Source organism: Ranitomeya imitator, chromosome 4 (genome assembly GCF_032444005.1).
Source record: "Ranitomeya imitator isolate aRanImi1 chromosome 4, aRanImi1.pri, whole genome shotgun sequence".
NCBI lineage: Eukaryota > Metazoa > Chordata > Amphibia > Anura > Dendrobatidae > Ranitomeya > Ranitomeya imitator.
In genome coordinates this window covers 207,205,798-207,231,871 of record NC_091285.1, presented here as the reverse complement: position 1 = coordinate 207,231,871, position 26,074 = coordinate 207,205,798, and the positions used below count along the sequence as shown (strand labels likewise).

Genomic DNA, 26,074 nt, shown 5'->3' with positions numbered 1-26,074 from the left:
ATATCGGGTAGGACCATGGAATTCCCCACGACAGATTCCTTGGGTCCTGCCACTAGGTCATGGAGTCTACCGCTTCCAGGGAGAGCATAATCTTCTCCTCTAGGCACCCAGCAAGCTTCCTTTCTCCCTCTAGGACATCCTGCTGTAAGACCCTGGCATGACACTGTACCCACTGTACTGCTGGAATGCATGACTTAATTGATCCTAGTAGGACATGGCTTTCCTCAGGGACATGATCGGGTTGGTTAATACTGCTGACACTAGAGCTATAATTCTGTCTTTTCTACTGGCAGGAGACAGACCTGCCTCTGAGTCCAAAATAAGCCCTAAGAAGGATTGAGCCTTCAGGAGCTGCAGACTTTCGATGTTAATCATCCAACTGAGTCTTGACATAGTGGTTTGATGTGCTTTAGTTGATAACTGCAGTCATGTACTGTCCTGCCGATCACTAAAAAAAATTGTCCAGATATGGCTCTATTAAAATGTTTTCCCACAAATGTGCCAACACCTCCAGAACTATTTTGGTGAAGATTCTCAGGGCCATGGACAGACCAAAGGGCAGAGTCTTGTACTAGAGTTGTCTGTCTATATACACCACTACCCTCAGGTACTGCTGGTCTTCCTGATGGATGGGGACATGGTAGTATGTGTCCTTCAAGTCTAAGACACTCATGTAGCAGCCTGGGAACAAGATCTTTATTGCCGATTTTTATCGACTCCATTTTGAATGGTCTGTAGACCAGGAACTTGTTGAGGCTTCTCAATTTGATTGCCCTGAACTGGTCCGGCTTTCTTATTAGAAACACGGGAGAATAAAAACCCCTCCCCTGCTACTGAACAGGCACCTCCCACCAGTACTCTTTTGAAGTAATAGTAACACTTCTGACCAAAGGCGTAGCTAGGGTTTTGGTTCAGGGGGACGAAGCTTCTGAATGGGCCCCTAACCAGGTAACCTTGATTACAACTTAGTGACGTGCCCTAATAGTGGAGGAGAACCTCAGCAGATGACCATGCTGTTACTGAAGATGATCTCTATATAAAGACCAATTTTGATATTACCGCCATATGGTCAGTGGTAGATACCAGTCCTACAGAACATATGAGATCACTGCACAATTATAGATAATGTCTTACCACTGACGTTCTTTCTGATGGAATCGTTCATTTCCCATCTTTTCCATCTAGCACAGACCGACATGACGACTTCTTCCACCCAGGACTCAGCTGCAGAGAATACAACACACGTTTCACTTCTCATATTCCAGCCCCATCACCATCTATTCCAAACCTGCACAAACTCCTCATCCTGCTGATACCCTAAAGGTACCGTCACACTAAGCGACGCTGCAGCGATACCGACAACGATGTCGATCGCTGCAGCGTCGCTGTTTGGTCGCTGGAGAGCTGTCTCACAGACAGCTCTCCAGCGACCAACGATCCCGAAGTCCCCGGGTAACCAGGGTAAACATCGGGTTACTAAGTGCAGCCCTGCGCTTAGTAACCCGATGTTTACCCTGGTTACCAGTGACGACATCGCTGAATCGGCGTCACACACGCCGATTCAGCGATGTCAGCGGGAGATCCAGCGACAAAATAAAGTGCTGGACTTTCCCCAGCGACCAACGATCTCCCAGCAGGGGCCTGATCGTTGGTCACTGTCACACCGCACCTTGAAGATCAGCGAAACGCGCGTCGGTGGCAGCATGACACGGGCCCGGCATTCTAGTACATGATGGGTAAGCTCCCCCAAGTCATATTTTAACTCTATTGCGCTACAATTATATACTAATTCCTGACGCTAGTGGATATGTTAGTGAGGAAGACTTCCTATAAAATATTATAACTTTAGTGTGCTACAATTATGTAGTAATCCCTGACGCTAGTGGATAGGTTTCTGGGGGAAGCTTCCCATAAAAGACTTTGGGCACTATGCACTTTACGTTCTAACATGTATTGTTTGCCGGTGAGCCTGTGACCACCCTAACCCTCTATGTATTTTGTTATACATGTACTCTTTTACTATTAATTGAATAAAGTATTATATACGTTGGTACAAAATAATTTGTGGACTGAGTACTCCTTGATCTTTTTGGTTTCTACTTTCGTTTGGAGTGTCCTTCTGATGTTATATGGCCTGTAATATGCAGTTTGTACATACGAATCCTATGGTCTGTTGTATAGGTAGTGTTCTACTTGGTTTGGCTTTATCCTGTAATAAGGCGGCAGCACCCATTTAAAAATAAATAAATAAAATACCTCTTCCTGGCTCCTGCACTGCTCCCGCTGATCTCCTGACAGCGGGCGCCGAGCAGTGACTTAATCGCACCCGCTGTCAGTGTCGGCGACATTAGACACCGACACTGACAGGGGGATGATGGGAGAAGGAGCGCAGCGCTCCTTCTCCCATCAATGCAATCAGCTGTATCTGCTAAATGCCGGTACAGCTGATCTTCCGATGACGGCGGGGGACCCACTGCTGGCACGGGGCCCCCCTGCCTGTTCAGGGGCCCCATAGCGGCAGAGCAGGGAGATACATTCTCTGCCCCCCCCAGGCTGGAAGTGAGACAACCGGGACAACCCATCACGTGGAGGACTTTCAGCTCTTCGTCGAGGAACCCTCAAACATGAAACCCTTGTCCCTCCGTTTCTTATCCTTTCAGTCGCCTTGTTCCTTGGAGGGTCTATTCCTGCTATATCTTCTCCTATGAAAGGAGCTCATGAACTGAGGAAGAGCCAGTGGGAATGACTATTTTTCTTACCTGCTTTGTCTAGTATATTGTCCAGGGCTTGACCGAAAAGAGATTTCCCTTCACACAGGATAGAACAGAGCCTAGTCTTGGACTGGGCATCTCCTGGCCAGCTTTTGAGCCATAAGGCTCTGCGGGTAGCATTATACAGCTTTGCCGACCTGGCTGCTAATCTAACAGAATCGGCCGAGGTGTCGGCCAAAAAGGAAGCTGCTCCCTGCAACAGCGGAAGGTCCGCCAGGATTTTCTCTCAGGGGTATTGTCTCCAAGATGGTCACCAAGCTGCTGTAGCCACACCATCTACACATTGCTGCTATTGCTGGCTTTAATGAGCCTGCCAGTGATTCTCCAGGCTTGTTTTAGGAAGACTTCTGCCTTTTCCAAGGGATCCCGGAGAGTCCCTTGGTCCTCAAAGGGCAACGTAGATCTTTTGACTGGTCTTGCGACTGGTGTCTATCTTTAGGGTCTTCTCCCATATGCCCTCCTCTTCCACATCAAAAGGATATCTCCTTTTTCTCCAGTCACCTTCCATGACAGCGGCACTTGGAGGATGTCTCCCCACCCTAATGGGGGACAGGAAACACAGAGGTTAAATACCCTACCCTTCCTGCCACCTCCAGTGTTTTTCCTGTCCCCTATGGGGCATGAAGAGGTCCTGCGGTAGTGCTGCCGTGGCCAGCGATCGGAGCACTCAGAACCTTACCTAGCCGGGCAGCCTGGGTCGGGATGTTTCTCCTCCCTGCGGCGCTGCTCCCGTCTCCTCACATGGTGTGGACTCGGGACCCCTCCTCCGCTCCTCCCGGGGAGTGGTGTTGTGCGGCCGGGGTCCCCGCGCGGCTCCCCAGCATTCCTCCTCTCCTGCTGGCCGGAAACGGTGGACACACGAACCGGAAGTACCCGAACTTCCGGTTCACGGCATGTGCATTCCAGCGGTGGAACGCACGCGCGTCTGAAAGCGAATCTGATGGGGCATGGCAGTTTTTTTCCCCTACGCCTGGGACCGGGAGGAGGAGCACAAGATTGGACGCAGCTTCCACGGTATTTAACCCTGGTAGATCACCTCCAGGTAAGGCCCCCTGTCTGTCTGGACTGCAGTACTGACTGACCATGGAAGGTGACAGACCTGTCTCTGCTTCTGCCGAGCCCTGCGTCTTCCCTCCTACCATGAGTAGTGGGTCAGGTCCCTCTATCCCTGTGTTCCTTAGGGTGCTATATACTTAGTCCCCCTTCTCTCTCTTTTTTAGGGAGACAAGGCCTCTGCCCCTAGGAAGGACAGATCTTCCAAGAAATCGGAAGATCGAAAATGTGGTGTTTGTGCATCAAAGCTACCTTCTTCATACAAGAAGAAACTTTGCCAGCCCTGCACTGATGAAATATTACGCTCAGAACAGCCATCCTTGTTCGAGAGCATTAAATCCCTCATTAAGCAGGAAGTTCAGTCCTCTGTATCGGCCCTTTCCCAGTCTGTTACCTCCGCCACCTCCTCCTAAAAAAAAAAAAAAAAAAAAAAAAAAAGGATGATGGCATCGGTTATTTCTGATTCAGACTCTGGTGAACTTCATTCCTCCGGCTCGGAGGATTTGTGGGAGAATGAGGGCTCCACTTCCACCCCCAAAGAGGAAAGTAAAACATACTATTTTTCCTCAGAAGACATACAAGAGTTAATTAGTATGGTCAGGGGGACAATGGGCGTGGAGGAGGAGGAGAAACCATCAGTGCAGGATGAGATGTTCGGTGGGTTAAAACCTAAAAAATTAAAGGGGTTCCCTATACACGAGAATGTACAGTCTCATTCTTCATGAATGGGAATCGCCCGAGAAGGGACTTACTGTTCCCTCTGAACTAAAAAAATCATTTCTCTCTCGATGGAGACGTCTCTGTGGGATACCCCTAAGGTAGATGTACAAGTCTCTAGAGTATCAACAAAGACAACCCTCCCTTTCGAGGATTCTTCCCAACTCAGAGACCCTATGGACTGCAAGATGGAGAGTTAACTAAGAAGATCTTGGGAGACTTCCACCAATCTCCTTAAAACAAACATTGCGTCCAACCTGCGTGGCTAGATCCCTATTCCGTTGGCTCTGCACGCTTGAAGATCACCTTACTCAGGGAACATCTAGGGAAGTAATCTTAGATTCCCTCCCTCTTCTCCAGAAAGCTACGGGCTTCCTTGCCGATGCTTCGGCAGAGTCCGTTAGAGTGGCTGCTAAATCGGCAGTTCTCTCTAACTCAGCCAGAAGAGCTCTATGGCTGAAGTCTTGGAGTGGGGACATAACGTCCAAAACAAAGCTCTGTGCCATTCCCTTTCAGGGCCGCTATCTATTCGGGCAGGCTCTGGACGATATACTGGAAAAGGCAACAGACAAGAAAAAAGCGCTTCCTGAGCAGAGAAATCCGAAAAAAAGTTTTTTTTCGTCCCTCAAAAGAACAACCCTTTCAACGAGAGTTCAAGGGGAAAGGCATGTCAGGATGCTGGAGCTATCCTAAAGGGGGGAAGGGTAGGAACATCCTGGTTCCCCAGTCCCAGCAGGCCCCGGACAAGAAGTGACTACACCCAGGGGGTCGACTCTCGAGCTTCATCAACGAGTGGAGTTCCATTTCGTCGAACCAGTGGGTACTCGACACTATTCAGAATGGACTAAAATTACAGTTCGAGAGCCCTCCCCCTCATCACATAAGGATAACCTCATTAGTCTCAGCCCTCGGGGCGCATTCCTTTCCGGACTTCAAGAGTAAAGGTACCTTCACACTAAACGACGCTGCAGCGATCCAGACAACGATCCGGATCGCTGCAGCGTCGCGGTTTGGTCGCTGGAGAGCTGTCACACAGACCGCTCTCCAGCGACCAACGATCCCGAGGTCCCCAGTAACCAGGGTAAACATCGGGTTACTAAGCGCAGGGCCGTGCTTAGTAATCCCATGTTTACCCTGGTTATCATCCTAAAAGTAAAAAAAACGCTACATACTTACCTACCGCTGTCTGTCCCCGGCGCTTTGCTTCTCTGCTCTGGCTGTGAGCGCCGGGCAGCCGGAAAGCAGAGCGGTGACATCACCGCTCTGCTTTCCGGCCGCTGTGCTCACAGCCAGAGCAGAGAAGCAGAGCGCCGGGGACAGACAGCGGTAGGTAAGTATGTAGCGTTTGTTTTTTTTACTTTTAGGATGGTAACCAGGGTAAACATCGGGTTACTAAGCGCGGCCCTGCGCTTAGTAACCCGATGTTTACCCTGGTTACCAGCGAAGACATCGCTGAATCGGTGTCACACGCCAATTCAGCGATGTCAGCGGGAGAGCCAGCGACCAAAGAAAGGTCTGGCCCTCTAGCCCCGACCAACGACATCACAGCAGGATTCTGATCGCTGCTGCGTGTCAAACTAAACAATATCGCTAGCGAGGACCCTGCAACGTCACGGATTGCTAGCGATATCGTTTAGTGTGAAGGTACCTTTACTCCAGGCAGGAGTAATTTCCCCAGTACCTCAACAAGAACTGGGCAGAGGACATTATTCCCACCTGTTTCTGATCAAGAAACCTTCGGGAAAGCACCGAATAATCAACTTGAAACCTCTGAATCGAGTAATAACCTACAGGAGGTACAAGATGGAGTCGGTCAAAACAGCGATCCCTCTGATAGGACAGGACTGGGTGATGGCTACAGTGGATCTGAGGGACGCCTATTACCACGTCCCAATCCATCCAGAATTCCGGAAATACCTAAGATTTGCAATATCTCAGGATCGGGAGATAGTACACTATCAGTTCAACTCCCTTCCCTTTGGAATCGCCTCAGCTCCCAGAGTCTTTACAAAGATCATGACAGAAGCCATCATATTCATTAGCCTTCAGGGGATCTGTATAGTACCCTATCTAGACGATCTACTCATTGTCGCTCCTTCAGTCTCCCACCTCAAGGCGGATTTAACAAAATCTCTAGAAATCCTAGTCATTGGGTTGGATCCCGAATCTAGAGAAATCGGACCTACTTGCCTCCAGGAGGAAGAAGTTCATAGGGGTCCTTCTCAACTGAGTCCAGGAGATCCTTTCTGCCCAGAGAACGTCAACTCGATCTGGTACAGAAGATAACAGCATTCAGAACCCTGAAGGCTCCTACTCTACGACATTCCATGTCTATTCTGGGATCTCTAACATCTTGTATCCAGATGGTATCTTGGGCCCAAGCCCACACGAGAGTACTCCAAACCCATGTCCTATCATCCTGGGACAGACAGCAGAGTTCTCTTTCTAAGAGAATTTCCCTCCCCAATCATGTCAGGGCATCCCTGACATGGTGGCTATGGCTCCGAAACCTCCAACGGGGGGTCAGTTGGGACCAGGTCCCGCTAAAGACACTCACATCGGACGCCAGTCAAAGGGGATGGGGAGCTATAGTCGAGGGAACTCATTTCCAGGGCACCTGGGCCCCAGACATCAGAGCAAGCTCAGAACTGAAGGCGGTGGAAGAAGCGTTAAAAGCCGCATCCTTTATTGTTCAGGGACACCATGTCAGAATATATTCCGACAATATGACCACGGTAGCATACCTTCGTCATCAGGGAGGCACAAGATTCAAGAAACTAAAAACCTTAGCCTCAAACATTTTTTTTTTTTTTTGGGCAGAGAGGCACCTCCTCTCTATTTCGGCAGTTCACCTGAAAGGGTCGGCCAATACCCAGGCAGATTTCCTGAGCAGAAGGGATGTACATCCAGGGGAATGGTGTCTGGACCAGGAGGTCTTCCTCTCCCTGATATCCAGATGGGGGATCCCAGAAGTGGACCTTTTTGCCAACAGTCAGAATGCCAAGCTGCAAGCATATTTCTCCCTAAATATGGCAGACAGAGCACTGGGCATGGATGCGTTCTCACCCGTGGAGGTTCAACCTCGTTTATGCCTTTCCTCCGATCCCATTACTATCAAAAACTCTACAGAAGATCCAATCGGAGCGAGTTACGGCGATTCTAATCGCGCCAACTTGGCCGGGGAGGAGTTGGTACAGCGCCCTATTAGACATGGCTCAGGAAGGTCCAGTATGTCTACCTCAGAAGGAGAATCTTCTTCATCAAGGGCCTTTGCTGCATCCAAACCTTCACAGGTTAAATCTTTCAGCATGGCCTCTGAAGCCGAAATACTAAAGGCTAGAGGTCTCTCAGATGAAGTAATTCATACTCTCCAAAACAGTAGAAAACCCATAACCAATGCCATTTATGCCAAAATCTGGAAGAAGTTTTCATCGTGGTATCTTCCAGATGTTCCAGACCCATTTCATCCAAATATTGCCAAAATTCTGGACTTCTTGCAAAGGGGTCTAGATTTGGGTCTTAGGCCCAATACCTTAAAAGTACAAATTTCAGCACTTAGCTCCTATTTTGACCAGGAACTAGCCAAACATCGGTGGATCAGACGTTTTATAACTTCAGCGACTAGAATCCACCCCAGAGTTCTCAACAATACTCCTCCTTGGGACCTTAATTTGGTCCTTAATAGTCTAACTCTGGATCCTTTCGAACCTTTATCTCAGTCTTCATTAAAGGTTCTTAGCTACTAAAAAGACCGTTTTTAGGGTATTACCTCTGCCAGACGGATAGGAGAACTACATGCCCTATCCATACAAGAGCCTTACTTGAGGGTAACATCTGATCGTATAATCCTTCGTCTAGACCCTACCTTCTTACCTAAAGTAACATCAGACTTTCATAGAGGTCAGGACATAGTGTTGCCCTCATTCTACCCGGATCCTTCTAATGTGAGAGAAGAGTCCTTCCACACTCTGGATGTCCGCAGAGTGGTTCTATATTATCTTTCACAAACAGAGTTGGAGGATTGATCAAAATCTCTTCATTCAACTCTCAGGAAAGAACAAAGGTAGAAAGGCGACAAAAAATACAATCGCCAACTGGATTAAACAAGCCATATCTCTGGCATACTCATCCCAGAATCTACCACCTCCTCCATCACTGAAGGCCCATTGTACACGGTCGGTGTCAACATCATGGGCAGAGAGGTGACGCTTCTACGGAGCAGATTTGCAGAGCTGCCACCTGGTCATCAGTCCATACGTTCACCAGGCACTACAGGCTTGATTTCAACCGGGATTTAACTTTCAGCAGAACAGTTCTGCAGGTGGTTGTCCCCCCGTAGAAATTATTTGTTGGTACTACTCCCGTACCGCTGTTGTGGAAGGTGACTGGAGAAAATAGAATTATTCTTACCGTTAATTCGGTTTCTAGGAACCTTCCACGACAGCACTAATTTCCCTCCCTATCTGATAATTTTATTGGATGATTCCTGCACTTAAGTGGTAACTATACATACTACTGTGTCCAGAAAAAACACTGGAGGTGGCAGGAAGGGGAGGGTATTTAACCTGTTTCCTGTCCCCCATTAGGGCGGGGAGACATCCTCCAGTACTGCTGTCGTGGAAGGTTCCTAGAAACCGAATTAACGGTAAGAATAATTCTATTTTTGAAGATGGTAGTGGACCTTTCCTTTCCAGCCTCTTCCACTCTCTACTAATGAGCACTTTGATCTTCTCATTAACTGGAGAGGAACGCCTCTTCCTTTGTTCCAAGCCACTGAACATAATGTCCTGGACTGTTCTGGTAGTCTTGGGATCAGAAATGCCCATATTGGACCTTATTGCCCTAACCAGCCTGTCAGTATCCTCAACTGGGAAGCGGAGTTTACCCCCTGTGTCCTCATCAGACGATGAATCCATCAGGTCAGAACCTTCCCCCTTTTAACTCCACTGATCTTTCAGACTGACAGTAGTTCTGGCTTCCCCTCTTCTTTGCCCCGTCAGTTGTTTTAAAAACTCCTGGACCTCCAATCTAATGATTGGCTTCAGGTCCATAGTGAACCCAGAGGTTTCTTGAGACAGTCTGTGGTATACATGGATCGCCCCCAAGGGCTGTGGGGTACTCGGAGCCGGGTCCTTCAGTTCTCAGCACTCGGTGGGGATGTCACGGTGGCTGACCCGGTCTGTGGCCCTAGGGGAACGTCCGTTGTAAATTGGGGAAAGGTCTTTTAAAGGGATAATGTTCGTGACACCACCTATGGTATTCGGTCAGGATGACAAACGCTGGGGTGATGTTATGGCAGCTAGATGGTATACCTTCCCACAGGTGAAGTATGTCTCCAGGGCTTCCCAGAGTGTAGGTGGTGGAGGATGCAAGACGCAGTGAATAACGAGGACACAGGGTTGCAGTCTCTTTACGTTTTACTGAAGGTTCAGCATCCACAGTCCAGAGTAGGGACTACAGGGTAGGCAGTCCGGCCGGTTTGAAGGCAAATCCAGAGTCCCCTTGTCCAGGAGGAATTCAATAGCCTTCCCCTAGCGCACAGTAACTTAATAGGTCCCTACTTGCATAAGCTACCATGAGGTCCTCACTGTTACTTCTCTCTCTGTCCCCCAGGTGGTACGGATAGGACAAAACCCATATGAATGATGGCCTGAGGCTTGTTTATAGGGACCCTAGAGACTCCCTGACCCCCACAAGTTGCCACTGTGTCTTCTTAGGTATAAAGGTCGGACATCCAACTTGGAATCAACTGCCCTGCCAGTCTCTGAAGTAACGGCATAGAGCTCTTTACTCCCTCGGTATTCTGGCTACCAGATCTGCGCTTCAGATGGAGGCAGCCTGCTTCTAGCTGGTCTCCCACTGATGTTTCACTCCTGTTGCTATGACTGTTTCTCACTCACTACAGCACAATTCCTTTCGTGTGCTTTCTTGGGATGCTGCCGCATGGGTTGCAGGCGCAGCTCCGTGTCCTTCTTTCGCTCTTCCTCAGACTTCAGTCTGGATCTGACCAGGGATCACCCCAGCCAGCTCAACCGGGAGACCTTTCCTCGCTGGTCTCCAGCCAGGAACTCTCCTCTCCTGAACTGACTAACTTCCTAACCAACCCTCCAGTTTTACCCTATGTGAGGAGTGGCCTAATAGAACCCTTAGCTCCCCCTGGTGGACTGGCATGTGAGGTGTGTGTCTGTGATGCCTGGACAGCAGATCTCCTTCATTGCCTTCAGACGTAACATCACTCCCCCTGGTGGAAGAATAACATTACTGCAACGAACCAGGACTCTGGGGCGCTGCATACACCCTGGGCAGAGCCTCTTGCTAGAAGTGCACGGTAAATCCCCCTTGCACAGGGCACAGTCCCTATTCTGCTTTGAACTGTTTTAGGGGCCTTTCCTAGTAAAAGAATACAGAGAAGGGGGACCTGTTTTAATACAGTGCATTTTCACATAGATCACTCATCATTCAGCTGATTAATCTACAGTACCAGAGACAGTCTCCACCTGGAGGTGGGCTTGTGACATGCCTTGACTGCCATCGCTGCGTCCTTGCTGATGCTGCTGGTGGCACTGAAATGGCTCCGGTGTCGACTGCAGTGGAGGTGATTGCTGCTGTGGTGGTACAGTTCATCCATGACCTGGATTGCTGCAGGAAATGCCACCATTTTCCTGGGCTCCTCCCCTTATATCAGATGGCCCAGCCCACCTCAGGCTCAATCTCCTAAAGCTCAAATCCGGCGCGCTGTGTGCAGGGATCCCCGTAGCCCTGCACATGCGCAGTCCCAGATGGCCACTAGTTCCTGGTGGGCTATGTCACCAGGACATGCCAGATATCCTCCTACGTCATGCGCAGACCTAGGCGGCCTAATTTTCCAGTGCGCTCGGTTCCAGGATACGCCAGCGTCCACGACATGTGCAGACCTGGAAGAGTCCGGCGCACATCGCTGGGGTGCTCCTGCAACCTCCAGTGTGCCCAGACCTAGGACCTTTTTGTTGGCTAGGCAACATTTACCCAAAAGGTCTCAGCCTGCTTGGCGCTGCAACAACCTCCCGGTTTGTTACATAACCCACGGACTGCATCCCTCGTTCCTGGACATCCCCTGGGTAAGTGTACCACTTCATTCTGCATGTTCCCACAAGGACAGGAAACCAAACTGATGTGGAGGAGAGGTCCTGCCTTTTTTTTTATTCAGTGGGTTTCCTATCTTCAGGTGGTGCTCTCATGGGAGAAGGGGGGGAAAAGAGCTTTCCTGGATTTTCAGGTGATGCAAAGAGGACTTCCTTTCGGAGGAAAACCTTTTAATAGGGGGCTTCCTCCATGAGAGAAGAAAATGGGAGTTTAGGAGTAAGTGGCTGGTTTAATGTTCGGAGGTCAGCTTCTAAAACAATCCTCCCCAATGACTTCAGGCCTTGGAGAACAGATTTAGTAAAAGGGAAGGTCTGAAAATAGAATTTTACAATCTGCCGCAACAGAATTTCGTGATGACCCCCACCAGAAGATCGGTGTAAAGGTACCGTCACACTAGACGATATCGCTAGCGATCCGTGACGTTGCAGCGTCCTTGCTAGCGATATCGTCCAGTGTGACAGGCAGCAGCGATCAGGCCCCTGCTGTGCTGTCGCTGGTCGGGGAAGAAAGTCCAGAACTTTATTTCGTCGCTGGACTCCCCGCAGACATCGCTGAATCGGTGTGTGTGACACCGATTCAGCGATGTCTTCACTGGTAACCAGGGCCGCGCTTAGTAACCCGATGTTTACCCTGGTTACCATCGTAAAAAAACAAACAGTACATACTTGCATTCAGCTGTCTGTCCCTTGCCATCTATTTCCTGCACTGACTGCTGGCCGCAAAGTGAAAGTGAAAGCACAGCACAGCGGTGAGTCACCGCTGTGGCTGTGCTCTGCTTTCACTTTGCGGCCAGCAGTCAGTGCAGCAAACAGACGGCAAGGGACAGACAGCTGAATGTAAGTATGTACTGTTTGTTTTTTTACGATGGTAACCAGGGTAAACATCGGGTTACTAAGCGCGGCCCTGCGCTTAGTTACCCGATGTTTACCCTGGTTACCGGGGACCTCGGGATCGTTGGTCGCTGGAGAGCGGTCTGTGTGACAGCTCTCCAGCGACCAAACAGCGACGCTGCAGCGATCCGGATCGTTGTCGGTATCGCTGCAGCGTCGCTTAATGTGAAGGGGCCTTTAGAACAGCTTGCACTAGAGGGATTTTAAGAAGCAGGTTTTGTGAGATCCTGAACAAACAAAATGATTTTATTCCCCCTTTTTGATTGGGGGGGGGGGGGAACTGATGGTCTTGAATGAGCCATACATCTGAAGAGCCTCAATCGGTGGATTAAAAAAAATCACTTTCTAGATGGAATCTGGAAGTACGGCCATTAAAACTGCTTCATCACAATTTGGATGAATCGATGTGATCATAAGCATTCTTTAAAATTGACAAGCGCTATAAAACAGACCATCAGATACTTAAGAGTAACCCTGTACATACAAGGGGAGATCAAACATTATCAATTCAGAGCTCTTCCATTCCGGTTATCAGTAGCTCCGAGTGCCTTCACTAAAGGTACCTTCACACTGACCAACTTCACAACAATATCGCTAGCGATCCGTGACGTTGCAGCGTCCTGGATAGCGATATCGTTGTTTGACACGCAGCAGCGATCTGGATCCTGCTGTGCCATCGTTGGTCGGAGCAGAAAGTCCAGAACTTTATTTTGTCGCTGGATCTCCCGCAGACATCGCTGAATCGGCATGTGTGACGCCGATTCAGCGATGTCTTCACTGGTAACCAGGGTAAACATCGGGTTACTAAGCGCAGGGCCGCGCTTAGTAACCCAATGTTTACCCTGGTTACCAGTGTAAATGTAAAAAACAAAACAAAATACTTCATACTTACATTCCAGTGTCTGTCGCGTCCCCCGGCGTTCAGACGTAAAGCAGATTACAGCGGTGATGTCACTGCTGTGCTTTACGGCCAGCCGGCGCTCGGTCAGTGCAGGAAAGCACAGCGACGGGGGACAGACACCGGAATGTAAGTATGTAGTGTTTGGGTTTTTTTTACATCGGGCCTGCGCTTAGTAACCCGATGTTTACCCTTGTTACCAGGGGACTTCGCATAGTTGGTCGCTGGAGAGCTGTTTGTGTGACTGCTCTCCAGCGACCACACAGTGACGCTGCAGCGATCGGGATCGTTGTCTAGATTGCTGCAGCGTCGCTAAATGTGACGGTACCTTAAGATAATAGCCCAGATGAGTCTTTCTAGGCATCTGGAACAGTCATTGTTCCTTGCCTAGGCTACTTCCTCATAGTAGGAAGATTGGAGGACCACTGCACAACAGTTGGAGGTGACAGTCCTCTTACAATATCTGGCTCACAAATCAAGGCTAAAACCCATGAGTACAGACCTTCCTGAGCCTTGCTCTGAATTCTAAGTTTCCGATTTCTCTTACCTGAGGACAAGGTGGACAAAGTTGGAAACCTGGCTTCAGCAGCAATAAGCTTCCAAAGATGACGTTAAGGAAAGCTATGTCCCTGTTGGAAACCCTAATCCTGCATGCTAGCAGTCAGATGGGTCTAGTTCCACTTGAGACTGCTTCAGTGGGAGTTCCTGTCTGCAGATTGTTAAAATGGTATTTAGGAGGGAAGATGGCACTTTCTTTAGAAGTCAAACTTCCTCTTGTGGTACAGATAATTTAACATAAGGAATCCAATGGGTGAGGCCAGAAAACCACACAATAACTGATGGGGGCACACCTGAGGAATCATACAACTTGGGTCTTGGACACTCCCTGATAGGTAGGTCATCAAACCTAAAAACTGGTCAGTAGGAAAGGCTCTAGAGGGCCTTTCCCCCTCTTCCTGGCTCATAACATCAGCCATTCTGACAATTTGGCTATGGTGGCTTGTATCAACCACCCTGGTGATCAAGGTCTCACTCCCTAATAGAAGCAGTGAACAAACTTCCAGGTAGCAGAGCAACAACTTTTGTCCCTTACAGCACTGCACAAAAAGGGGGCAGAATTCCTAAGCCTCAACAAGCTGAAACATTGGGAATGTACCCTAAACTCTGGAGTTTCAGCAGATAGTCTTGTCTATGGAGGTTGCCAGAAAGACTTGTCTCACAAACAGCCAGTCCTACACAGCCAGTATCTGCCTTTACTGGCAGAGATTGTCACAACTATTACACGATATTGATAGAATGGCCAACTAGAGTTCAATGGGCCCTGGTGCAAAATTTGGACCTTGGGCTCAACCTGCATGTTGGTCAGATGTATGGGTCCTTGCAGAGTTGTAGATTAGTGATGAGCGAGTATACTCATTGCTTGGGTTTTCCCAAGCACACTCGGGTGATCTCCGAGTATTTGTAAGTGCTCGGAGATTTAGTTTTCCTTGCCTCAGCTGCATGATTTACAGCTGATAGACAGCTTGAATACATGTGGGGATTCCCTAGCAATCCCCACATGTACTCAGGCTGGCTAGCAGCCATAAATCATGCAGCTGAGGCAAGGAAGTACAAGTACTTGGAGACCACCCAAGCGTGCTTGGGAAAACCCAAGCAATGAGTATACTCGCTCATCACTAATCTACAACTCTGCAAGGACCTATACATCTGACCAACATGCAGGTTGAGCCCAAGGTCCAAATTTTGCACCAGGGCCCATTGAACTCTAGTTGGCCATTCTATCAATATCGTGTAATAGTTGTGACAATCTCTGCCAGTAAAGGCAGATACTGGCTGTGTAGGACCCAACACTGGACTTGGTGGTATTAAACTTAATAGTATGTCCAATATTAAGGGATTAAGGAAACTTTCCAACAAACTGAGGGATGGTTAAACAAACAAACTTAACATTGAGGTGATATTAGATGGGCATGGTTGGTCTAGTGAAAGATCCTATTTAAATTGGCCAATATGCTAGTGTTGGGGAGTGCTCAAATATCCTTCCCAGAGGCAGCTTAAGGTTTGCTGTTGCATTGTATTGCAAGGTCCACTTTTGAGCTTTTGTGATTACATCAATGATCTATAAAATGTCTTAACTTTATTTCCCGCAGGCATTACTGCGCTGAAAACTGACTTTTGTAGCTCAGCTACTGAAAAAGCTGCTGGAATTAGGGAGAACTCTGCTTCCCATAGTTTAAACAGTCTATATGGACATGCATGTCATTGGAAGCTGAATAAAATGGCCCTTTGAGACCAGAAATCTACAGTATTCTTAATCCAGAAAAGTCCAATTTTTTTTTTTACCCTTCACCCATAATGGCACACCTGAGAGGGATCCTCCCACCAAGGACAGGAAACTTACTGCTGTAAAATGGTGGCATCTCTCCCCTGCATCAGTTGGTTTCCTGTCCTTGATGGGAACCTTGTTCTGAGATCTGGAGATAAAATTTCTCCAGAGAAGGTTTGAGCTAGGTTTGGCTAATAGTACCTTCAAGGTTCAGGTTTCAGCCTTGGGTGCATTGCCCACTTAATAGCTGCAAGAGAATTGTATATCAAGGTTCATAAAATCCTGTTCAGGCCAGTCCCAAATTCATGGAATCTAAACTTTGGTACTGAGACATTGGATAAAGATCTCTTCAAGCCTTTACAGGAGTTGTTGGTTTATCTTGCCCTTAAAATGATTTTATTTATTGCACTGATCTTGGCCTGCAGGGTGAGCAATATCCAGGGCCTTTCAACATACCTATTTATCGGTCATCCGTGACAGCACCACAGAGAGGGGATCCGCCCTTCAGGAACAAGAAACCTACAGATACATAAGGGCGGCAACTCTCCCACGCATCAGTTCGTTTCCTGTTCCTGGAGGATAGGATGCCCTACAGATATCCAATGTAAATCTGAGATACCCAGGCTGGCTGTCCAACTCCAGTAGTGAGGGGGTCTCCTACCTCAGTCAGTGTGGGTCCCTGGAAGCGCCGCGGTGGGTCCGGGTACAGCTCCACAGCTGGGAAGCGGAGTCCGGAGGATGTCCATCTCCAGGTGCCAGCGACGGATATAAGTATTTTCCTCCCCCCTGGGGTCCGTTCAGTGTCTTGGTGCCTCTGCTGCTCCTGTGTCCCGTCGGTTGTCCTGCCCAGCTTGGCGTGGCTGTGTGCAGTGGGGTCAGCCGGCAGCGCCATGCCCAGGCTTCCCTGTGCGCTCTTCCCGGGGCTGGAAGGGATGCGGCAGGGGGCGGGGCCTAAACCTACACCGCTGTGCTGCGGCACATGCAGCGATGGTGTGGGGGTCGGAGGTCACAGGGTATCTGGTGGTGACCTACATGGGGGGGGGGGGGGGAAGGATCCCCTGGCCACACACCTGTTGACAATCCGGATCTGGGGGAAAGGCTATATATAGCTGCACAGAAAGCTGTAGGGCTGCTTGTGAGCCCATCTGAAGCAATGGATGAGCCAGAAGCTCCAGGCGGTCTGCTGGAGCAGGACAGAGCCTCGGAGAGGTCCCATGCACCCCAGCAGAAGACCCGCGGACGCAGTGATCAGCCCAGTCGCAGGACTTCATCTAGACTGAAGGATGCGGTTCACTCCCCCAGTAATCCAGTACCTACCGCTGCTGCCTGGGTAAGAGACCTTCGTGAACGTACCCTGATGCAGTCTTTTCCTATGTTTTTCTCCTTGGGGGGGGGGGGGAATGCACTAGTAAAGTAAAGAATGAGTGTGCACTGTGGTTGCCCTTTGCCAGACGCCTACACTAAAAGACTGTCAGTCGTGTGTGCGACAGATGGTAGGGAGAAAAAGGAAATATATATGCATTTTATAGCGGTAGTATTGCTTAAATTACATGGGTTTTTTTCCGCTCCCATAGGTGGCGGAAGAGTCTCCCAATTTTTACTTCAAACCTTAGAGAGATCATCAAGAGAGAAGTAAAGGATTCCCTAAAGTCCTTGTCCCAAGGGGAGCCTTCCAAGAGAAGGGAACCTAGCATTTCAGATTCAGACTTGTCTACTGAATATGGTTCGGAAGCCTCCATCTCCTCTGCATCCTCTTCAGAGGATGCTAATCAATTTTCCTTCCCCTAGACCAGATGGACAGGCTGATTAAATCAGTCAGGTCCACTATGGGGGTGGCTGACGAAAAACCAGAACTTTCGGCGGAAGACCTAATGTTCGGTGGTCTAGACCTGAAAAAACGTAAATCATTTCCGCTTAATGATAAAGTTCAGAACCTTTTCAAAAGAGAATGGAAAGCCTGAAAAAAGGGCTCCCTACCACCGGCCTTTATACGGAGATATCCCTTTGACGACCCCTTAGTGAGCACGTGGGATAAGGTGCCAAAATTAGACGCAGCGGTGGCTAAGGCTTCTAAAAAATCCTCCATTCCCTTCAATGACATGGCTTCTTTAATAGATCCTCTTGATAAGAAGGCAGATTCGTTTCTTAAATGAACTTGGGAGATGTCGGCTGGTGCTCTAAGACAGGGGTCCCCAACTCCAGTCCTCAAGGCCCACCAACAGGTCATGTTTTCAGGATTTCCTTTGCATTGCACAGGTGATTCAATTATTACCTGGGCAAGACTAAGGAAATCCTGAAAACATGACATGTTGGTGGGCCTTGAGGACCGGAGTTGGGGACCCCTGCTCTAAGACTTGCAGTAGCTGCGATCAATGATGGTCTGGCTGGACCAGCTAGGGTCTAAGTAAGAAGATGGAGCCTCTAGGGCAGTGTTCCCCAAGTTCAGTCCTCAAGAGCCACCAACGGGTCATGTTTTCAGGATTTCCTTAGTAATGCCCAGGTGAGAACTCCATAATCTAGACAGGCATCAATTCCATCACCCGGGCCATACTAAGGAAATCCCAAAAACACGACCTGTTGGTGGCTCTTGAGGACTAGAGTTGGAGAACACTGCTCTATGGAATCCATGTTAAAATCTCTGCCGACAATCCAGAATGCCGCTGCTTTTTTCGTTGACGCGTCTGCAGATTCTGCAAGGATGGCAGCTAGGGCTGCAGGGTTATCAAATGCAGCACGTAGGGCCCTATGGCTGAAGTGTTGGCCCAGCAACATTCAGGCCAGATCCCGTCTTTGCTCTATTCCATGCGAAGGAGAATACCTGTTCGGTCCGGTTCTAGAAGAACTGCTGGAGAAGGCCAGAGATGAGAAAAAAATTTCCCAGTCTACCGGCCACTTCTTATAGGCGTCCCTTCACAGGGAGAAGGTTCTTTCGCAGAAGGCCAGCCAGGGAGCAGGGCAGATGGGACGATAAAAACAAAAAGGTACTGGATTCATGTTTGGAGGTGGGGGACGTCAGGAGCCATCCCATGAGATCAAAAAGCCATCCCAATGACTAGTCGCCTCGGTGGGAGATAGATTAGCTGCCTTCTACCCCGCCTGGTCCAAAATTTCCAGTAGCAATTGGATTCTGGGAATAATGGCTACGGGTCTACGACTAGAGTTTACTTCTATCCCTGATAATGTCTTCAGGGTTACCCCATTCAGGTCCTCTCCAGCAGAACAGATGGCCCTGGAAATGGAAATTCACGACCTGCTCAGTAAGAAGGTCCTATTAGAGGTTCCGGGAGGAGAATGGGGTAGAGGATTCTACTCTCCTCTATTCCTAATACGTAAACCAGACTGCTCCTTCAGAACTATTATCAACCTTAGGGCTCTTAATAATTATCTGACCATGCAACCGTTTAAAATGGAGACTTAATACTGCAGTAAAACTGTTTAAAAACTGCTTTATGGTGATGTTGGATTTAAAGGACGCCTACTACCATATCCCCATTTATGCAGGACCCCAACGATTCCTGAGGGTAGCGGTCCGTTTAGATAGGGTGGTCAGACATTTCCAGTATAGGGCCCTCCCTTTTGGAATATCGGTTGCCCCCTGGGTATTTACTAAGGTCATGGCTCAGGTCATGCCCCACCTACATGAGTCTGACATTCTGGTAATCCCCTACCTTGACGATCTCCTTATCGTGGGTAGAACAGCGGATCACTGTTTAGAACAAATACAAAAAGTAAGGTCTGCCTTGGAGCGTCTAGGATGGTTACTAAATGTCAAAAACTCCCGGTTACAGCCCGTGAAAGTACAGTGATTTTTTTTTTTTTTTTAGGCCTGACCTTGGATTCCCAGGATCAGAAATGCCATTTACCTCACGAAAAAATAGATTGCCTGCATCTTCAGGTGCTAAACGCATCCAAAAACCTTACCATGTCACTTAGGAAAGTGATGTCTGTTAGGCTCTCTCTCATCCTGCATTCCAGCGGTCCGATGGGCCCAGTATCATACAAGGGTACTTCAGGGCGAAGTATTATTACAACAAAAGATTTTGGGGGTCACCTAGAAAGCTAGCTGACCTTGTCCCAAAACACTATTGTATCCCTCAATTGGTGGCTAGACCAAAATAACCTGTCCACGGGGGTCACCTGGGAATATAACGTAACCCATATAATCACCACAGACGCTAGCCCTTCTGGTTGGGGAGCTCACATGGGTGAAATTATAATTCAGGGACTCTGGGACCAGCTTCAAATGGAAATGTCCTCTAACCTGAAGGAATTAATGGAGGTGGAGCAGGCAGTTAAAAAAAAAATCCTTGTCTATCTACAGGGCCACCACGTGCGGGTATTCTCCGACAATTGGGTCACTGTGGCATATATCCATCAAGGCGGAACCCTTTCCAAATCCCTGATAAACGTAGCAGATCGTCTATTCCAGCTAGCAGAGCAACACGTTCTCTCGTTGACAGCTCTTCATATAAGAGGAGCAGAAAATACTATGGCGGATTACTTAGGCCGCAACACCAGAAAAAATCCTCTCAGTAGACGGCCTCCTCATAGACTGGAACTTCAGGCTAGCTTATGGCTTTCCTCCCCTGTCTCTACTTCCTCTGGTGGTTAGGAAAATCAGGAAGGACAAAGCCAGAATTATAGGAATTGCCTCCTTCTGGCCCAGAAGGATGTGGTTTTAATGCCTCAGGAACATGTCGATATCCAACCCATGGGTCTTGCCAGACATTCCAGATCTCCTATCCCAGGGCCCAGTCTACCATCCTTGGGCGGTTGGCCTTCATCTGACTGCGTGGATTTTGAGCGTTCACTATTAAGAGTTAAGGTACCGTCACACTGAACGATATCATTGCTTTTTGTGACGTAGCAACGATACCGTTAACGAAATCGTTGTGTAACAGCGACCAACGATCAGGCCCCTGCTGGGAGATCGTTGGTTGCTGGGGAAAGTCCAGCACTTTATTGTCGCTGGATCTGCCGCTGACATCGCTGAATCGGCGTGTGTGACGCCGATCCAGCGATGTCTTCACTGGTAACCAGGGTAAATATTGGGTTACTAAGCGCAGGGCCGCGCTTAGTAACATGATGTTTACCCTGGTTACCGTTGTAAATGTAAAAAAAACAAACACTACATACTTACATTCCCGGTGTCTGGTCATGTCCCCCGCCGTCAGCTTCCCGCACTTACTGGTGAGCGCCGGCCGTAAAGCACACTGTGCAGCGGTGACGTCACCGCTGTACATTACAGTCGGCGCTCAGTCAGTGCGGGAAGCTGAAGGAAAGGGACATGACCAGACACCAGGAATGTAAGTATGTAGTGTTTTTTTTCTTTTTTTTACATTTACAACGGTAACCAGGGTAAACATCGGGTTACTAAGCGCGGCCCTGCGCTTAGTAACCCGATGTTTACCCTGGTTACCCAGGGACCTCGGCATCGTTGGTCACTGGAGAGCTGTCTGTGTGACAGCTCTCCAGCGACCAAACAGCGACGCTTTAGAGGTTTCTCTCCGGGCCTGATTAACACGCTGCTGAAAAGCAGAAAAATAATCACCACAAAAATTTGTCAGGATCTGGAAAAGATTTCTTCAAAACTCGGGGGTAGTAGCTGGTCAATCAACACAAATACACCAGATTTTGGAGTTCTTGCAAAAGGGGTTGGATATGCGGTTATCCCCAAATACTGTTAAAGTACAGGTGTCAGTCTTAGGGGCCCTCTTTGGCTGCAACATTTCTGAAAATTACTGGGTCAGCAGATTCATCAAGGCAACAAAGCGGTCTAGACTAATGGTGAAGAATAGGGTCATGCCGTGGGACTTAAACTTAGTCCTCTCGGCCATGACAGAAGCCCCATTTGAGGCAATTTTTTCAGCCTCTATTAAAAATCTGTCTCTTAAAGTAGCCTTCCTGGTGGCCCTAATGTCAGCTCGTAGGATAGGCGACATCCAGGCATTATCCAGGCTTCTCCCTTACATGCAACTTAGAGATGATAGAGTGATACTTTCCCCTGATCCAGCATATCTTCCTTAAGTAGTGTCTAGGTTCCATAGAACCATTTTCCTCCCTAATCCTACTAATGATAAAGATAGTTAACTACACACTTTAGACGTAAGAAGATGTATCCTAGAGTATCTAGCAGTGACTGATCCTTGGGAGATAGATAATGCCCTATTTGTGTCCTATCAGGGTAGTAGGAAAGGTCATAGAGCATCAAAATCTACACTAGCTAGGTGGATCAGGGAGCCAAGCTGGTACCTGAAGGTCTAAAAGCACATTCCACTAGCGCTATGGCTGCCCCGTGGGCGGAGAGGTTAGAGGTGTCAATCGACCAAATATGTAAGGCTGCTACTTGGTCTTCTCCAAACACATTCTATAACCATTATAGATTAAACCTGGATGCTTCCTCGGACCTCTCTTTTGGTGTAAGGGTGCTACAAGCCATAGTCCCTCCCTAAAAAGTTACTCTCTGTAATTCTCTCCATGGTGCTGTTATGGACGACCGATAAAGTCTTAGTTACTCACCGGTTAACGGTGTTTTTCGGAGTCCATGACAGCACCCGTACATACCCTCCCGTCTTAAGTTCTGGGTGTACACCTCTTCCCCCTTTTTTTTTTTTTATATAAATATAATCCATTCGTGAATAGTTAGCAGTAGTATCGTTGTATATAAATTATGCTGTTAACTTTGGTGGTCCTCTTGTGCTCTGTAAACCAACTGATGCGTGGGAGAGGTGCTGCCCTTATGTACAGTGGGGCAAAAAAGTATTTAGTCAGTCAGCAATAGTGCAAGTTCCACCACTTAAAAAGATGAGAGGCGTCTGTAATTTACATCATAGGTAGACCTCAACTATGGGAGACAAACTGAGAGAAAAAAAATCCAGAAAATCACATTGTCTGTTTTTTCATCATTTTATTTGCATATTATGGTGGAAAATAAGTATTTGGTCAGAAACAAACAATCAAGATTTCTGGCTCTCACAGACCTGTAACTTCTTCTTTAAGAGTCTCCTCTTTCCTCCACTCATTACCTGTAGTAATGGCACCTGTTTAAACTTGTTATCAGTATAAAAAGACACCTGTGCACACCCTCAAACAGTCTGACTCCAAACTCCACTATGGTGAAGACCAAAGAGCTGTCAAAGGACACCAGAAACAAAATTGTAGCCCTGCACCAGGGTGGGAAGACTGAATCTGCAATAGCCAACCAGCTTGGAGTGAAGAAATCAACAGTGGGAGCAATAATTAGAAAATGGAAGACATACAAGACCACTGATAATCTCCCTCGATCTGGGGCTCCACGCAAAATCCCACCCCGTGGGGTCAGAATGATCACAAGAACGGTGAGCAAAAATCCCAGAACCACGCGGGGGGACCTAGTGAATGAACTGCAGAGAGCTGGGACCAATGTAACAAGGCCTACCATAAGTAACACACTACGCCACCATGGACTCAGATCCTGCAATGCCAGACGTGTCCCACTGCTTAAGCCAGTACATGTCCGGGCCCGTCTGAAGTTTGCTAGAGAGCATTTGGATGATCCAGAGGAGTTTTGGGAGAATGTCCTATGGTCTGATGAAACCAAACTGGAACTGTTTGGTAGAAACACAACTTGTCGTGTTTGGAGGAAAAAGAATACTGAGTTGCATCCATCAAACACCATACCTACTGTAAAGCATGGTGGTGGAAACATCATGCTTTGGGGCTGTTTCTCTGCAAAGGGGCCAGGACGACTGATCCGGGTACATGAAATAATGAATGGGGCCATGTATCGTGAGATTTTGAGTGCAAACCTCCTTCCATCAGCAAGGGCATTGAAGATGAAACGTGGCTAGGTCTTTCAACATGACAATGATCCAAAGCACACCGCCAGGGCAACGAAGGAGTGGCTTCGTAAGAAGCATTTCAAGGTCCTGGAGTGGCCTAGCCAGTCTCCAGATCTCAACCCTATAGAAAACCTTTGGAGGGAGTTGAAAGTCCGTGTTGCCAAGCGAAAAGCCAAAAACACCACTGCTCTAGAGGAGATCTGCATGGAGGAATGGGCCAACATACCAACAACAGTGTGTGGCAACCTTGTGAAGACTTACAGAAAACGTTTGACCTCTGTCATTGCCAACAAAGGATATATTACAAAGTGTTGAGATGAAATTTTGTTTCTGACCAAATACTTATTTTCCACCATAATATGCAAATAAAATGATAAAAAAACAATGTGATTTTCTGGATTTTTTTTTTTCTCAGTTTGTCTCCCATAGTTGAGGTCTACCTATGATGTAAATTACAGACGCCTCTCATCTTTTTAAGTGGTGGAACTTGCACTATTGCTGACTGACTAAATACTTTTTTGCCCCACTGTATATGTAGGTTCCCTGTTCCTGAAGGGCGGAGCCCCTCTCTCCGTGGTGCTGTCATGGAATCTTAAAAACACCGTTAACCAGTGAGTAACGAAGACTATACGCAGGTATGAGCATAGGATTATATTAAGACCTGTTGCAGCCTACCTTCTCAAGGTAGCCTTAAAATTTCACAGGAGTCAATAACTTGTCCTGCCCTCCTTCTGTAATAACCATAGGAATTCAGGGGAGGAAAATTTTCAATCTGTCAAGAGAACACTGTTGGAGTACATGTATCTAGAACTAGTCAGCGCTGGAATACAGTCCTTGTTTGTATCCTTGTGAGGTAGCAAAATTACCATTGTAAGTTGGATCGAGACCATTAGTTTAGCCTACTCTGCTAGCGGTGCTCTGGTTTGAGGGCATCAAGGCTTGTTCCACCAGAACCAATGATGGCACCCTCGTATGCACACTCACTTTTCTGCCCAGGACGGTGACTAGCTATGGCCTGAAAGAACCGTGGTGCTCTGACCAGTGGTATTAATCTTGCAGCCAATCAGAGCCACTGGGTGTTCTCACACAGATGACAGCATGGGAAACATCCAGTGTTTGGGGTGCCAAACCCAAAAAGTAACATTGACTTCCTAGTGAAGTCAGTGTTCGGGGTCCGTGCCTGAACAGATGGTTGGTACGGACCCCAAACTTGTGTTTGCTTGTTTTTGTTTTCTTATGCTCTTAGAAACTCATTAAGATCTTTTGTCGTTTTTTTTTTTTTTTTTCTCCCAGATTTCTGGTGTACATAACATGGGCCGTCATCCAGAAGACCCATCTCAGAGTTGCTACAACTGGTTACAGTACTGTGGCCGTACAGAACCTTTTAGTTATCCATATTGGTAAGGGCAATAGGCATTGCTGAAGATGGAGATCTATGTTGACCTGTTCATCCTGCCACTGCTTGAAGTACAGCTCTGATGGTTTGCACACAGTCATGGACAAAATACTTATTTTACCACATTCTTTATACTGGTCATGCACTTAGTATGTGTTTAATGCAAAACTTTATACATTTTGTGCACTTTTCAGCCCAATTATATTTTGACTTGTACATGGATTAATCATATGCTCGATCACTCTTCCATCAATATCTTGGTAAATGGTGTCCTCTTTGGCATGGTGGAATGACCTACAACCACTGTTTGTAAATCACTTATGTAAATGTTTTACGCCATTTCCAAGAGGAAATCTTGTATTATGACTACAACTGTGGTATATTCTAGGTGTGCACTAAATTGGTGGTGAAATAATTGCAGGAGCCATGTTTAGTTTCTGCCTTTTTTAATTATAAATCACTCAATTATTAATTTAAGATATGTGGTATCAGATTTTATTTTTTTGAAAATGTTACTTGTGTGCACTACTTTTCACATGGAAATGTACATGAAGAATGCCTAATGAGCACCAAACGCTGCAATTTTTGGACTATAAAGCTTTATGAAGGACTTTACCATTTGTTACTGGGAGTGATGAATGCTCCTGGAAGATAAAAGCCATGCTTTTGTATAGTCATGTTTTCTTACAACACTAATGATGGTGGTTAAGATCACTCCTATGCACACTTGATCTGATTATATGTATGGAGGAATGTTACAAATTTGAGAAAATAAACTTCTTAACCTGTGTTGCTTGACTATTGTAATTTCTGAAATTTGGTCATTTACTGTTAATTACACTCATACCTTATTCTACTGCTGTCAAATTAGGTATAAAATGGAAGACTCATTATATTGAAATGACCTAATCAAGATGGCTGGGTCATCACAGTAAGAGTGGTGAAGGCCATTAACCCCTTAACGACCGCCGATACGCCTTTTAACGGTGGCCGCTAAGGATACTTAAACCACAGCGCCGTTAACGGCGCTGTGGAAAAAGTAAATAGCATCCCCCAGAGTCGGATTTTCTCCGGGGTCTTG

The 26,074-nt window shown here is 47.6% G+C and overlaps 1 protein-coding gene across 1 annotated transcript in view; it reads left to right on the top strand.

Annotated features, from left to right (window-relative positions):
* LOC138675794 (oocyte-specific histone RNA stem-loop-binding protein 2-like) overlaps positions 1-25,782 on the top strand; it is a 57,538-nt gene extending 31,756 nt beyond the window's left edge. Inside the window, exon 8 of the mRNA XM_069764329.1 lies at positions 24,891-25,782. Coding sequence (XP_069620430.1) covers positions 24,891-25,001 — 111 coding nt within the window. The 3' untranslated portion in view covers positions 25,002-25,782. The remainder of the gene's footprint in view (positions 1-24,890) is intronic.
* Positions 25,783-26,074: the final 292 nt, after the last annotated feature.